The sequence below is a fragment of the Pocillopora verrucosa genome, chromosome 5 (genome assembly GCF_036669915.1).
Source record: "Pocillopora verrucosa isolate sample1 chromosome 5, ASM3666991v2, whole genome shotgun sequence".
Classification (NCBI taxonomy): domain Eukaryota; kingdom Metazoa; phylum Cnidaria; class Anthozoa; order Scleractinia; family Pocilloporidae; genus Pocillopora; species Pocillopora verrucosa.
This window is the reverse complement of record NC_089316.1, coordinates 14,791,988-14,805,564: the sequence shown is the minus strand read 5'-3', so window position 1 is coordinate 14,805,564 and position 13,577 is coordinate 14,791,988. Positions and strand designations below refer to the sequence as shown.

General features: G+C 38.4%; 1 protein-coding gene and 1 long non-coding RNA gene across 4 annotated transcripts; one reads left to right on the top strand and one right to left on the bottom strand.

Moving 5' to 3' along the window:
- Positions 1–6,850: 6,850 nt before the first annotated feature.
- Positions 6,851–9,035, bottom strand: LOC131783881 (uncharacterized). The gene is made up of 3 exons (XR_009340162.2): positions 8,671–9,035; positions 8,371–8,552; positions 6,851–7,145 (listed from the first exon to the last, which is right to left on the bottom strand). It is a non-coding gene; the product is annotated as an uncharacterized lncRNA (long non-coding RNA).
- A 98-nt stretch (positions 9,036–9,133) lies between these two features.
- Positions 9,134–13,228, top strand: LOC131783882 (uncharacterized). Of its 3 annotated transcripts, none has more exons than XM_066167842.1 (3): positions 9,134–9,265; positions 10,265–10,307; positions 10,997–13,228. In XM_066167842.1, the coding sequence occupies exon 3, from the start codon at positions 11,030–11,032 to the stop codon at positions 12,398–12,400; it is 1,371 nt and encodes a 456-aa protein (XP_066023939.1). In that variant the 5' UTR covers positions 9,134–9,265; positions 10,265–10,307; positions 10,997–11,029; the 3' UTR covers positions 12,401–13,228. The 3 variants fall into 3 exon arrangements, with proteins under 3 accessions (XP_066023939.1, XP_066023937.1, XP_066023938.1); XM_066167840.1 differs by having other exon boundaries at positions 10,747–13,228; XM_066167841.1 differs by lacking the exons at positions 9,134–9,265; positions 10,265–10,307 and adding an exon at positions 9,352–9,554 and having other exon boundaries at positions 10,747–13,228.
- The last annotated feature ends 349 nt before the right edge of the window (positions 13,229–13,577 follow it).

The following is a 13,577-nucleotide window of genomic DNA, read 5'->3' as shown; positions in this document are numbered from 1 at the left end:
CAGCAATTCCACACGTACTAATTCGTAATAGACTGTATAAGTACGAGTGACGGAAATAAAGAAAAATTCTGATCAAATTACGCATAAGGGATTTAACTTGATGGTCTCTTCAATAACCCTACGTGCTTTTAGCCCTTTCACTCCCAAGATTTCATTAGTAATTCTCCTTACTGTCTGCCATACAATTCTGATGATGAAAGTTCAGAGAATTCAGTACTGGATTAACTAATAATCCCTTAAGTGATATTTTTCTATATTTTCATTCATTTCATCACTTGTCTGCTTGATATTGTGTTGATATTGTGAGAAGAAATTCTACTTGAGTCACTTATGGGAGAAAAAAGGGTTAAGTCATTGTCATTCCACGACTAAGCGACCCGTTGACCCGTTATGGAACGATTTGAATCCTTTGCCAATAAAGTTGTCACCAGTTCACAAATTCTCTGATCAGTGGCTGTTACAACGTGGAGGGATGCGTATTACATGTTCTGACTGGTAGAATCCGATTCTAAGCATTTAAGATAACTCTAACCTCCGTTTTCAATTAACCGGTACAGTAAATAATTCACAATAAAATTATAGGCGATTGGAACACACAGTAGTCCTCAAAACCGTACTAAGTAAACCTAGATGTCATATATCGAAGCTTTCATTCTCTCTGGTGAAGGTGCATCAGATTTTCCTGACTCGCCATTTGATCGGTTAGCCTTCAAATTTTCCCTTGGAACTTCCTCTGACATTTCTAGCTGGGAACCAGCTGTTTATGTACATTCCTCTTCATCGAATATCCCTGCTGTTGACATCACCAGTAACATATTCTTTAGAGATTCTGGAATGGCTTTAAACTACAAAGTGAAATTAAAACAATGGTTATATGTGCATATACGATGTGCCCGGCACAGCTCAAACAGTCTAATTATGACAAAAAACCGGGTTACTAAATCGCGCAAGGCCACCTTCGCGCAACTTTCATTTGACCTGACCCTTATTTCTAATGGAGTGGTTAAGAAAGCATCCTTGGCATCTTTGTGAGTTAATTTAGTATTATCAACTTATTTGATAATGTAAATTGGCCATTGTAAAGAGTTTCAGAGTTGACATTTAGTCAGAGCGACTAGAGGAATTGTGGGTTGTGCGAGTTTATACGCAGAAAATTGAGCTATGCTATTGGTGGGAATACGGTGACGAGAAAACAAGAATAAATTAGTTGAATAAAAAGCGCTCATTGATACCGTGGGGAGTAAGAGCGCCGATTTGAAAGATGTTCTAGAGATTAGAAGATGAATACAACAAGTAACTATGCTTTTCTCTTGATGGCCGCAGACAATTTAGCAGTCTCTGTGAACCTAACTTCTCCCTCATGGTTGTTTGACTCCGATTTACAGAAAAAATATTCAGTAGTTCGAGCTCAAACTAATAAAAACCGCCCACATATACACAGTGAATGACAGAGAACAAAAGGATTTCTAAAGGTATCGTAATTTAGAGTGTATATGACAGTTTTTTTTTCTTTTTGCTTCATCGAAGCTATATGGGAAACTGATGTTAACACCGAAAAAAAAGTGTTTTTTAGGAGCTTTTTACTTTTTACTTAAATTCCCTGCCACAGTAGAACGCGTTATTTCATAGAACAGACCAAATTACCTGAAGTCGTTAAGTTTTATACGAAAAGGTCAAATGCATCAAACCGCAAACCTGCATAACACTTTTCTTAGTTTTAGAAAAGAAAAGTTTTCAATTTTAACAATCTTTGACGCTTTCCTTAGTACGCTGTTGCGTACAATTAGCCCTTACCTTTTTTCCCCAAAGATAACAGTGAAATTTTAGTTACCTTCGTTCCTCGTACTCTCGAAGTTAGGTAAAATTGCACGCGAAGCGGAACAGGATTCGCATTTCCAAGGGGAAATTTCCCATTAAATCTGAATGCGTCCCTGTAGGTTTCTCGTTATACTCCACTGTTGCAGGTCCTGTGCTGCCATTTATTGCAGCCACCGCGCAAAAGAGCTTCTTGACGCTTGTTGAGGAATTTTTAACACGTGATACATCGATATGCCATTTTCCTTGAAAGTTTTTCTGAGCAGTTCAAATGAACGAATGTTGAGAAAGTTTTCGAGGGGCCTTTTAAAGCTGGACCCTTACACCAAAAAGATCGAAGTGTTTAATCCCTTTGTTACGACATTCTTATTTAAGACAGTAGAAAACAAAAAGGACAAAATCACACCTACCTTGCGCGCGACAATAATTTACTGTTATTGTCAAACTCACAAGTATAAACAATAGAAAAGTAAATAACAGTTATCTTTTGCGGGCCACTCACACAAGTATAAACCAAACAATTTTACTTAGAATCTCAATATTTCGACTGTGAATTGCGATTTTCATACAGGTATATTAAAATTATCTTTGTTTGCATCTTAATCGTTTTTGTGTCATAATTTGCTGGGTACGAATCGACCAGAGGGTTGGGTACGAACTGATCAAAAGTGGGTACGAAACGTCTGAGCCTGGGCACGAATCGTCTGGGAAATATCCATGGGTACGAAACGACTGGATACCTCCTGTAGGATAGTATGATGTGATGTCACGCAACACTCCTCCCCGTTGCGTGACATTCCCATAAACGGCTGTAAAGGAGACTAGGGCTTCAAAATTATCGATACATGTAAGCACACACACAATGTCCCACAACACAATCGTTCTCTCTTTATCTGCCTTCACCGTTTCATGATATGACAGGTTGGAGGGAGATTTTCTCTTGAAGCAAGCAGGTTAAGACGGAATGTTATGAAAAACCTGGGCAACATCAGAACAGCTTTTCGGGTGGTCTTAGGAAATTTTGGTAGGTTTTCTTTCTGTCCAGTAAGACGAAGGGCTAACGCTCGAAATGGTCGCCTTTAAAGTCTTTAGGTCAACTCAGTTGATAACACCAAATCAACCTGTTATAAAATCCCACCGACACATAACCACAGTTTCTTTAGAAAATTACCCCTTTATTACCTTCCAGTCACGAAAGTCATGTCGCCCGAAACTAGAGTCAGGTCACCCGAAATTGTTAGTCATAACGCCCAAAATCCGGAGTCATGTTGCCCGATTTTTTTCATAAAAAAAAACATAAAGATGGCATAACTGCATCATTGAAGAAATGATTATATGCATTATAAGGAGAGTAATTGTCTAAATTACCAGAAATTTTAATTCACGCCTGGTAGAAGACATAACTGGAAACCAGCCATAACTTTCGCAACTTTGGTTTTTATTCAACCAAATACAACAAAATTCTTTAAACATAGTAAAAATAAAACTGATTATTTCATGATCAAGTGTTGCTCAGCCTTGATCATTCTATCAAAATAGTGCATTTTTGCAAACTGTCTTCCTTTCAAATGTCTGTTTTTTCAAAATATGCAGTGGTGGGTTATCTACCTTGTTCATGATGGTGAAGTGTTCCCTTTGAACACAGTTTTGCCCTCTTCTTTGGAATTAATGCCATTGTTACCATCATTGCATAGGTTTGCAACCAACACGAAGGAGTAATGGCATTCAGTAGGTCACAGGACATACCAAAAGATTTAAAATCTCTTGATCTTACTTCATATAACTATGTCATGTAGCTCACATTATATCACCTGTGTTAGATACTCCTGTCATATAACTTGTGCAAGAAATTCAAATTTAAAAACTTGAGGTACTCTTGGAATTATTTCAGAGTCATTAATCTTTACGATGAAAGTTTTGAAAAAAATTAATTGATCATGTCCTTTCAAATAACATATTTCCAAGTAAAGAAAAAGGATTTTAAATTTACAAGAACATACCAACCTTCAGTACTGTCTTTGAGAAAGTCTTTGAGTAAGTCAGGTTCATTGTCTCACAGCTATATTACTTCCACCATCACATTTCTCTTTACATGTTCAATTTTGAAGAACTCTTCCTCTTCCTTTGGTGCAAGGCCTCCCACTTCCTGCTTTCAGACGTCAGGGGCCTTCATGATCTTCATCATTAAAATAGTAGTCTTTCAGTGTGAGATATTTGAGAAAACAGGACTCCAGGCAAATGTGTACTCCACACACTGCCCAGCTATAAAAAGTATCTATATGCGGTAGGTGAACCTTGCAAGTAGATCTTTTGTCATTGCTCACCAGGTGGTGAAAGTGTTCTTGATTAAATCTAATTTTAGGAGTGGGTGGCAGCCACATTTGAGTGTCTCTCCTGAAGGACTTTCCTTCAATCAAGTCACTTATCAATGACTTTCTGAAGTCTAAAGCAGTTCTGGTGGTATGATTTGGAGATTTTCTTTCCAAAATGTGTGCATTTGAAACACATACTTCTATGAGATAGAAAAAAATACCACACAGCACCTCTCATTAGCCTTACATTCAAGCTGACTCTCTGATCTGAGACATCCACACCACCCATGTAAGCATTGTACAGGCTAACCATACAAGGGCAGGCAAAGTTTTGCTTCACCCAGTGGCCATTTACCTTCACTGATCTTTCCACAACACCAGAATCATCTTCACTTGTCATGCATGCAAGTCAAAAGTAACTTTCTGAAGTTATCTTGTTCTTGACATTATGGCACCAAAGAATGGGGGCAGTATTCCAGTTGGAAGGGATATTTGGCTTATTAATAATTCCCATACACAAATAAATGGCAACCCAACCTTTTGTTTCTTCCACAGACACTGGATACCACACAGACTTTTCTGCAGCTCCTCATTTCTGATTTGCATGCAGATTAGTCTGAGCGACGAAAAACTCCCATAACTGAGCAATGAAGAACAGATCAAAACAAAGGTATGCTGTGCATGTAAGAGTTATTTTTTGGGGGTGGGTGGATTACTTGAAACATTGTAAGTGATGTCTACATTCTTACAAATGGAAAGAAGAGTATTAACGCGGCAAAGAACGAAAATGTCGAATTAACTCTCACACACAGGTAGATTGCGTGTGTTGTGCGAATAACTGTAACCAAAAGTAAACTGTATTGGTGCCACGGATACCTGTTAGTACAAAATGCAGACTGCAGACCGGATACAAAATGTGGACTTGGCACAAAATGTAGGCTACAGAGTGGGTACAAAATGCAGACTGAGAATCTAAAGAGTTTTTTCGCCTGGTATGTGATAACATGTCATCTTACAACTTACCGAGCGTCACGCAATCGCTTTTCCGCGATCAGCTTTCACGATTATTTACACTATTGTGGAATATTCCTGGCCCATTTCTCGATGAAAAGGAGCAACTTCAGAACACCCCGCAACTCATTTACATGTCATTGAATAAGATTAGCGTCTATTTTGTTATGCCTCGATCTTCAAAGCTTCCCGACACATGTAAGTGAGGCGGACCAAAGTTGCGGGGTATTCTGAAGTTTAGCCGATGAAAATCGATCGTAATATAATTTCAAGCCTTCATTTTGTCTTCTCACTTTGCGCGCGAGTTGGTTGGTGTGATGTCTGTACAGATTTTACCAACGTAATAAAAGTAGATGTAGATCTAATAATAAAAGTAGATGTAGATGTAAATAGAGGGGCATTTTGTTGCGCATGTTCTGTAAATTTTAGTTTGATGCTAGAAACCGCTGGTATGCGCCTGCGTCAGTTTTCCGCTCAAGAATCGCGAAAGGAAAGAAGCAGGAAAATACGCCGGAAAACAACAATGGATCGAGTATTTGAGACGACTTTTCTCGTCATTTTTCCCTCTGAACTTAGATGGAAGCGGCAAAGTCTTAAAATTGTTGTGTGGTGTGTAGAAGGAAGTTATTTTCAAAAAGCAAAAGATTGTACAGACGACTTCGAGTCTTGTCTTGTAATTGTTTGGGCGATTAATGTAGATGATGTTATTTGTGAAGAATGCAAGAGGCCTGTCGAAGAACACTAATAAATTGGATGTTATACTTTTAACGTGTCATTGCTATCTCAAGTTGTCGTTAATCATTTGAAGTACTCAATTTCCTGTGAACGTTTTCTAGAGCTCCAACTGTACTGCTCTCGCAATGTACTTCAATTTTAAAGTTTATGTTTTGTTTCACAAGTTTTTTTTTTAAAACATGAATCACAACCGGCGGGTCCGGTTATCAAAACTAAAAGAGGTTAGTGTCGAGTAAAGAAAAGTAAGACCATGTTAGCACTAGCGATACGGTCACTTTAGATCAAAGAGCTTGTTAGAACTGTAGCAATAATTGTGGACTTTAACAGAGTAAGGAAAACTCTTTTCAATCATTAGTCTCAGAAATATCATCAGATATGATCAATGATGTGCAGAAATTGTGAATTAAAAAAATTTCTAGTTTGGGCCTCCAGTTGTAATATGAATAGTTAAATAAAACAGTTATTTCCCAATAAAATCATATTCATTTATCATTTCATCTGCACAACAATATCATATACACTATTTCCAACCTTATTCTCCTACCTATTAAATTCCAAGAGTTATGTGACAATTCAGTGGTCTGAAAAGACTCTTCTTACATGCCAAACAACAAAGAAACGGAAGGCTCATATTTAACAGTAAGGATAAAAAAAATATATTTCCAAAAGCCTTCTTTTCCTGGGAACAGGACTAAATGAGGTCAGATTGAACTAATGTGGAGAGGTTTGTTGATCTCTTTATGAAAATGAATGATTTACATCTATCAGATTTTAGAGAAATGAGAATTAAGTCAAAAGGGGACTTTTACATTGCATATTCTGCAGTTATGGGCATTGGCGTCGATGCCTATTTGAGGGAAATTTATAGTTTTCTAGCCAGGGGTTTGGCTGTGCCAATTTTAAGGCAGACACATCATATATCAGTCACTTAAGAAATTTTATAGCTCTCACTGGAAGCTCAGCACTCTCAAGGGACATGACAATATTTCAACTGATCACTCCTTTTATTCTTTTCCAATTAAATTTGGACAAAACTTTCAAAAACTTTATTGGTAATTTTACAGTTGCAAATAAGGTATAGACATAAGTTGCATATATCATAGGCTAGTCGAGGCAAGTTGCAAGGAGAGAACAAAAGATCGATCATTTATACCAGTAGTAAGCATCTGGTACTAATTACATTCTCTTGAATACCAGCTAGGCGCAATGCATGACACCTATCCATTCGGTCAATAGTACCAACTATATGTGGTGGGGTCACATCACATCTCCCTAAACAGCAGAGAACATAAAAGTCAATTCCTATCATCAGTCTCAATTAAGAAAAACAAATTGAAGGACCACCATCTGGCAAAGTGAAATGCAAGTCAAACTGGTTTGAAGACATTTTGACGTGAAATCCGTTTTTAAATATTGTAACTGCTTCCGTTGAAGCTAAGTGCTACCACTTCCGAGAAAAGCTGCGAAATATTCTTTGGTTAGGTTGACGCCCCCGTGGTTAGTTCTCTTTTGGCAGAAAATAATAGAAAGCGTTTCAGTTCAAGATAAGACCCCGTGTGATCAAGATCGTTTTGAATAGAAGACAAGTTAGACTGTAATCCTTGATAAAGTAATCAAGACCCGCGAACGTTGGTAAGCAATAACTTGTTTTATGATTATGTTATCTAGCTCGTAGTCGTTACTCAAAGTAACATTTATCGCTCGTTTTTTACCTTTCCTTTGATTCCTTTAATTGCCACGTGCTCGTTTCCAAAATCGAGATTATTCTTAAGCTATGATCATAATACTTAGGTGATTTCTTTACGTAACAATTTCAGTTGACCGCTTCAATATAATAACGCCCCAAGGAATAGGAAAGGGCATAAAGAAAGAAAAGATCCTATTTGGTTTGGTGTTTATCGCATGCGCGTGTATCAACCCGGGAATCGAATTTACAACTCTAGCTTGAAAGGAATCATTTACAAATATGACAGAAATACTGTAATTAACATTCTAAAGAAACAAGGAGTTCCAGCCCCTTGAGTAATTATCCATTTGTTGTATCACTCGTCTCATATTTTAAGAACCACAGAAAGTATGATAATTTTAATATGCGAGTTTCATTGTACACTTCGACTCAAAATTCATTTCTTGTGGCAGAAGTATTCTACTGAAATAAACAAGACAGAATGAAGCTGACGCCATTCGTTTCGAATAACACATAAACATGATTAAAACGGCACCAGTTTAAACTCATGAGGCAAAGCCCACGCTTTTTTTTTTAGGTAAATGAACTGGTTAGACCGAAAGCTAAACAAATAAACAACGAACTAACAGCGGTGAGGGATTTGGGGGCCATGTGATAAATAGGTTCTACCGAAGTTTATCCTCTAGTCAGCACTTCAAGCTCAGAAAGGCAATTAAAAAAATTCTCACCAAAACACAGCAACAAAGTAAGATAAAACCAGAGATGATTGAGGCACGACTACAACCGTTGTTAAGACACATGCCTACATACCATGTACAACAGACTTGGAGAGCAAAAAGGCCAAAGACAGTTGTGAGCCATGACTTGGAAAATCCATCTCAACCTCCAAAATCCTATCATCAGTCTCAACTAAGGGAATTTGCCAAAGATCGTAGTAAGAGAGACTCAATCCTGAAGCTGGAACATTTTTTAAAGACTTATGTTCTATGTGACTACAAAGAGAAAGAAATGACGATGTTATTTGATGTGATTGGAAGCTTGGGGGCCACCTCGAACTTAACGCAATTCTATTTCAAAGTTGAAGTAAAAGAAGATCAAATCCTAAATTACCTTCTATTATCGCAACGAATATCTCACGATCGTCTCCACATACAACTTCGTGATTCACAGAAGTAAGACATCAACATCTTAAGACTACCCTTCAAGGTTTGTTGTCCCATGTGCACATCTTGATCGTCAGTAAATCTAATCTCAAACTTCAAGTTTTCGGCCTTTTTTCGCGTTTAGTTCGCACTTTGATCATTAAAAAATCCTCATCCGAAGAGCTAGCAAACTCCACGAGTATCCACAGAGGTAGAAATGGTGGTAATATTGTCATACTCTTCCATCCCTCTCCAAAAAATATTGCAAAAAGGAGTCGATCGCCCAGTTGAAAACCCGGGGAAGGGCGCTCAAAATATCAAAACGATGCCGAACACGCCGAACAAATTTTATAGGCGCATGCGCAGACGAAATGCCCCTCTGCTGATGTAAACGAGGTGTCACTGTTGAATATTTAATTTTATCACATAAACTGCGATGTTCTACAGGGATTTCTGGCAGTGAGAAAAGCCATAACAAGACACGTGAAAAAACATTGTATTTTCCCACGTGTGTTGATATAGCCAATCAGCTGACACGTCACTCGCCTTTGGCGCCACTCGGTCAGGTTGATTAATGAATGGCAAAGCCTTCACGATTCCCAATACAAGTTGTTTATCTGAGCTTTCTCGAATTATGGTAGCTAAAACACTAAAAAATCCGTATCGCTGACAGACGGTGAGGTTCAAACTTTCCTAGAAGGGGATAAAACCAATATACTAAAAGAAAAACCGAAAGTTACGTATTCGGTGGCTTTGGTGTTAGCATTTCTCTCGGCTGAGAATGAAAATCGACAACAGGAAAATTTGCCACTAGCCGATTTCAGCCGTTTACCTGAAAGACTTCTTCTGTCGGTAAGTGCAAAGTCAATAATGAGAATTTTGTAAATTGAAAATTACGACCATTTTTGCTTTTGCAATCATGATTCAACGCATTTATCCATCTTAAGAGTCAGCGCCAACGCACTTTACGATTGTTATTCGAGGATTGTCGATTCATTTATTTTCATTCATTAATGAAGTCGGCTTTTCTTCCCAGTAAAGGATTATTTTGTTTACATGATAAACAAAATAATACATGGTTGCTTGTAGATATGGAATTTCTCTTCTCGTGTTCAACTCATCATCTCTTTCGTTCGCTGCGCTCAATCGTGAGCTATCGAGGTAAACGCTAGAAGAGAAATTCCATATATACACGCGCCCATGTATTATTCTCTATAAAACACGCGCAGCATTCGAGAAACAATTGACAGCTTTGCACGTGGTGCACATTTGCTGCCAATCCCACGTGTTCACGGAAATCAATATCATCCCTTCTTGTTATTTCTTCGCTCCATGCCAATACTTCTTCTTCCTCTCTTTCCAGTTTTTCTGACTCATTTCCACCAGTATAGTTTCTGTTTTCCCGGTTTTCCTCAATTTTTTATTATTACTTTTATTTGTTAAAGTTCGGTTCTTCGGGTTTACGTAATCAGCGGTGTGTTGGTTAGGCTTAGGACCGCGCGGTCGTGGAATGTGAAGGGTGTGTTTGCCATATTTCCTTGAATTTACGTTGCAATTCTCCTGTTATTGGGTTTCATCGAGCCAGCCTGAAGTCCCTACGTGTTTGTAAGTTTACTTTGTTAGCATTTTCTATTTCCGTCGCTTCCTAGTGTTCTTGTGAGTTTTTCGTTTTATTTTCGTCTTCTGTGTTTGTCGTCGTCGATAAATTCGATTTCCACATCGTTTTCATAGCTTCCAGTCGCACAGAATGCTTTAGGAGATATTTCGCACGCCGCCATTTTTAAAAAACCACACACAATACAAACTCGAAATTTAAGTTTTCATATCCTTTAATACAACTCACCAAATTCTTTCACTGACTTAAACTATACGTTAACAAAGTTATCTGAAATGAAACACAGGTCATAAGCCCCAATAATTCACCACAATTGCTCGCTAAAATGACTTCGTTCATTTTTATGCATATATGCTTAGTTGGCATGTTGCGGGTTAACAAAGTCTCTTAGTTTCCCAACTTCGATGTTTCAATTTGTATCTGTGATAGGTGCCGCTGTGGGTCCTTAAAATCTTTATTACATAACACAGTCTTCTGGCACAAACAGAATTCAGTCGAATGCATGGCGTCCTTTTCAATTGAGAGCTATTTTGCTTACGTGGCGGAAACCTTCACTGCCGATGTGATTCAGTCTTATCAGGGACAAGGACTTCTTGAAGATGCTCCGCTGATACAAGAAAGGGACCCTTTGGAGGATTTCAAAAACTTTGATAATGTCGATAATGATACAATTTTTCAGGAGTACGATCCACCGCTAGGAGACGTTAGTAACATGGGCTGGAGGAGATCTCGGCCGCCAAGATGGTGGATGTCACTTTGGAAGGCCGTGAAATGTGTTTTCTTTATTCAAATTGTAGGAGGTTTAGCTCTCGGCTCGCTGGCTCTATTGATTTTAGTTTTGGATTTTAATTCTGTTGATCTTTGCTACGATAGGCAGTTACATGGTCACTGGAACTCGTTACCTCATAAGATTCAAGCTATTATTGTGACAGCCGAGACAGTGGAAGCATATATAATCCAGATGTGGTCATTTCTTCTGATAATCACAATGTTTGGCTGGCCATTAGTGAAAAGACTTAATCTATTAGTTCTAAATCTACTGGGAGCATTCTTCGATACCTGTTACAGGCTGTACCTCCAAGTCTTTGGAATATACAAGAAGTCATGGATGTCTTTTCCTTTAAACGCTTTATTTCTAGCTATGGTTCTGATGAACTCTGTTCTAGTGGGAAGAGAAATTGCTAAGAGAACGGCCAGGGATCGAAGAATAGAACTTAGAAGAATCCTCAAGGTTTCTTCTATACTCGCAGCGCAATTGGTTTTTGTGATTCCTATCGTTTTAGTTCTTGTTTACGTAGTGATTCCATTATACGATCAGCAGAATGAGACGAACAGGGCGGTTATAGCTGGCGTACTTCCTTTGGTGACCGCTGTACCGAAGGTCATCGTCCGATTGGCGGCCCAAAGGATCGATTTTCTCCATCCCGGCGACTCCCATGTCCTACTGAGTGTTCTATACAGCGCATCTGCTATCGTTTTTCGCGTCATGCAAGCTGAACTGACGAGTCTTCAACTGTTCATTGCTCTGAGCTTTGTTCACAGTGCAGTGGACTTACTGGAAAGATTGACCATTGTTGTGCGGGATTATCTTTGGTATTTTATCTACAAAAAGTGTAAAGGTGACGCGAATGCTGAAGAAGCGTTAAGGGCGAACAGATTTCGAACGCCCAGAAGCATGCGTCTTATTGCAGACATGAGCATTCAGACAATTCTCGGAGAATCGACTGCGTTGATAGCAGCGGTTGGCTTCATCCAGCTGTATAGCTTCATGTACAACAATAATAGTCTGGCCTTCTCTGACCTGGGTTTGGTTGGGGATTTCTTCATCCGCGTGTCCATTGCACTCACCATCGATTTCGTTTTCAATTCGTTCTCATTCTGGCTACAAATGTCATATCTTAATGTTGCTGTAGTGAAAGTGTGGAAGAAGAAATGGCGAAAACATATGCTTGTGGGTCTGATTTTGACCTCCGTGACACTCTGTTACTTTACAAGTCATTTGTTCGCAGTTGTAAAAGACAAACATGAGTCTGCCGCTAGAATGCGTCATTTTAATTGCACCGGGCCATTTTCAAGATTTTAGCTGGAACAGAGCATGGTGTTAGGGAAAATTTACTGATTTTTCCGTGTGTTTGTTTGGAACATATTTACTCATAAAACTTTTCATATTTAACCATTTCCAATTTAATCGAGTTCATTCAAGTTCTTTCATTCTAATATGTCAAAAAATATATATAAAAAGCCACAGTAGTTTTAGACTAGTAAACTGTTATTTCTGGCGTTTGAGTGACACTGCTGGCACGCTGGAGAGGTTTGTATGGCATCATGGAAGTTTTGGATTATTTAAGGGTTTCGCTAGAAAATTAAGACATTCTAAATAATTCGGTCAGTCTTTTCTTTTTTTTTCGTATTGATGTACTTTTCTTTTTCCAAATCCCTGTAAAATATCACGACATTCATTGATATTTCTTTGTGATAAGTATATGTAACCAGATTATTTTACCCTTTCCTCGTGGTATTGTGCTGCTGCATTAGATGAGGAATACGTTTCCACACATTTTTTTGGCCACTTCTAAAGTGTGGTTTTTTAGTGGTTTTTCCTAGCTGGCGTAGCACAGGTTCTTTTTGTAGAACCCTTAGTTTTCAGTGTACACATGTTAAGATCATATTACGATGCTTGTACTTCAAGACGGCTGACTCGTCCTAAATAAACTTTTTACATTGAATAACTCGTCTTAGTGTAGTCACAATGAAGGTTTTTGCTTTGTTGCTTGCTTTCATTGTACACCTGTATGTTGGTACTTTTGTTGACCATTACCAGTGAAAACTGGTGTTTTCACTTCCAATCGCTAGAAAAATTTTTCGTTTTAGTATTTTCACTTCCACGCATATCAGCAGTACCTTACATTTCGCTCGCCTTTACCTTATTCAGTTTTGCATACTATTTGAAATATAACCATTATCTTTCATCGGTTGAAGCGAAATGTAATCTTAACATTGGTTTAGTGGAAATTTATTTTGTTACGAAAAATTTTTAACTTGCGGTTTGCGTACAGGAGATAAGCCCTTATGGAGGACAAGAACAATGCGCGCGAGAGGAATACACGTGTGATTGACTGGAAATAAATGGGCTTAAATAATTCGTTATACTGCAATCAGACTCCGTCTTCTCAGTACACCGGCTACGCAGGAAACTGGCCTTGCCTAAAAGTATTCTAGGCCCAAGTCTCGCCTCTCGTTTTCTCGGCTCTACCACTTAA

Coding starts and splice junctions, on each gene's coding strand:
- LOC131783882 (XM_066167840.1), top strand. CDS start 10,820: ATGGCGTCCTTTTCAATTGAGAGCTATTTTGCTTACGTGGCGGAAACC.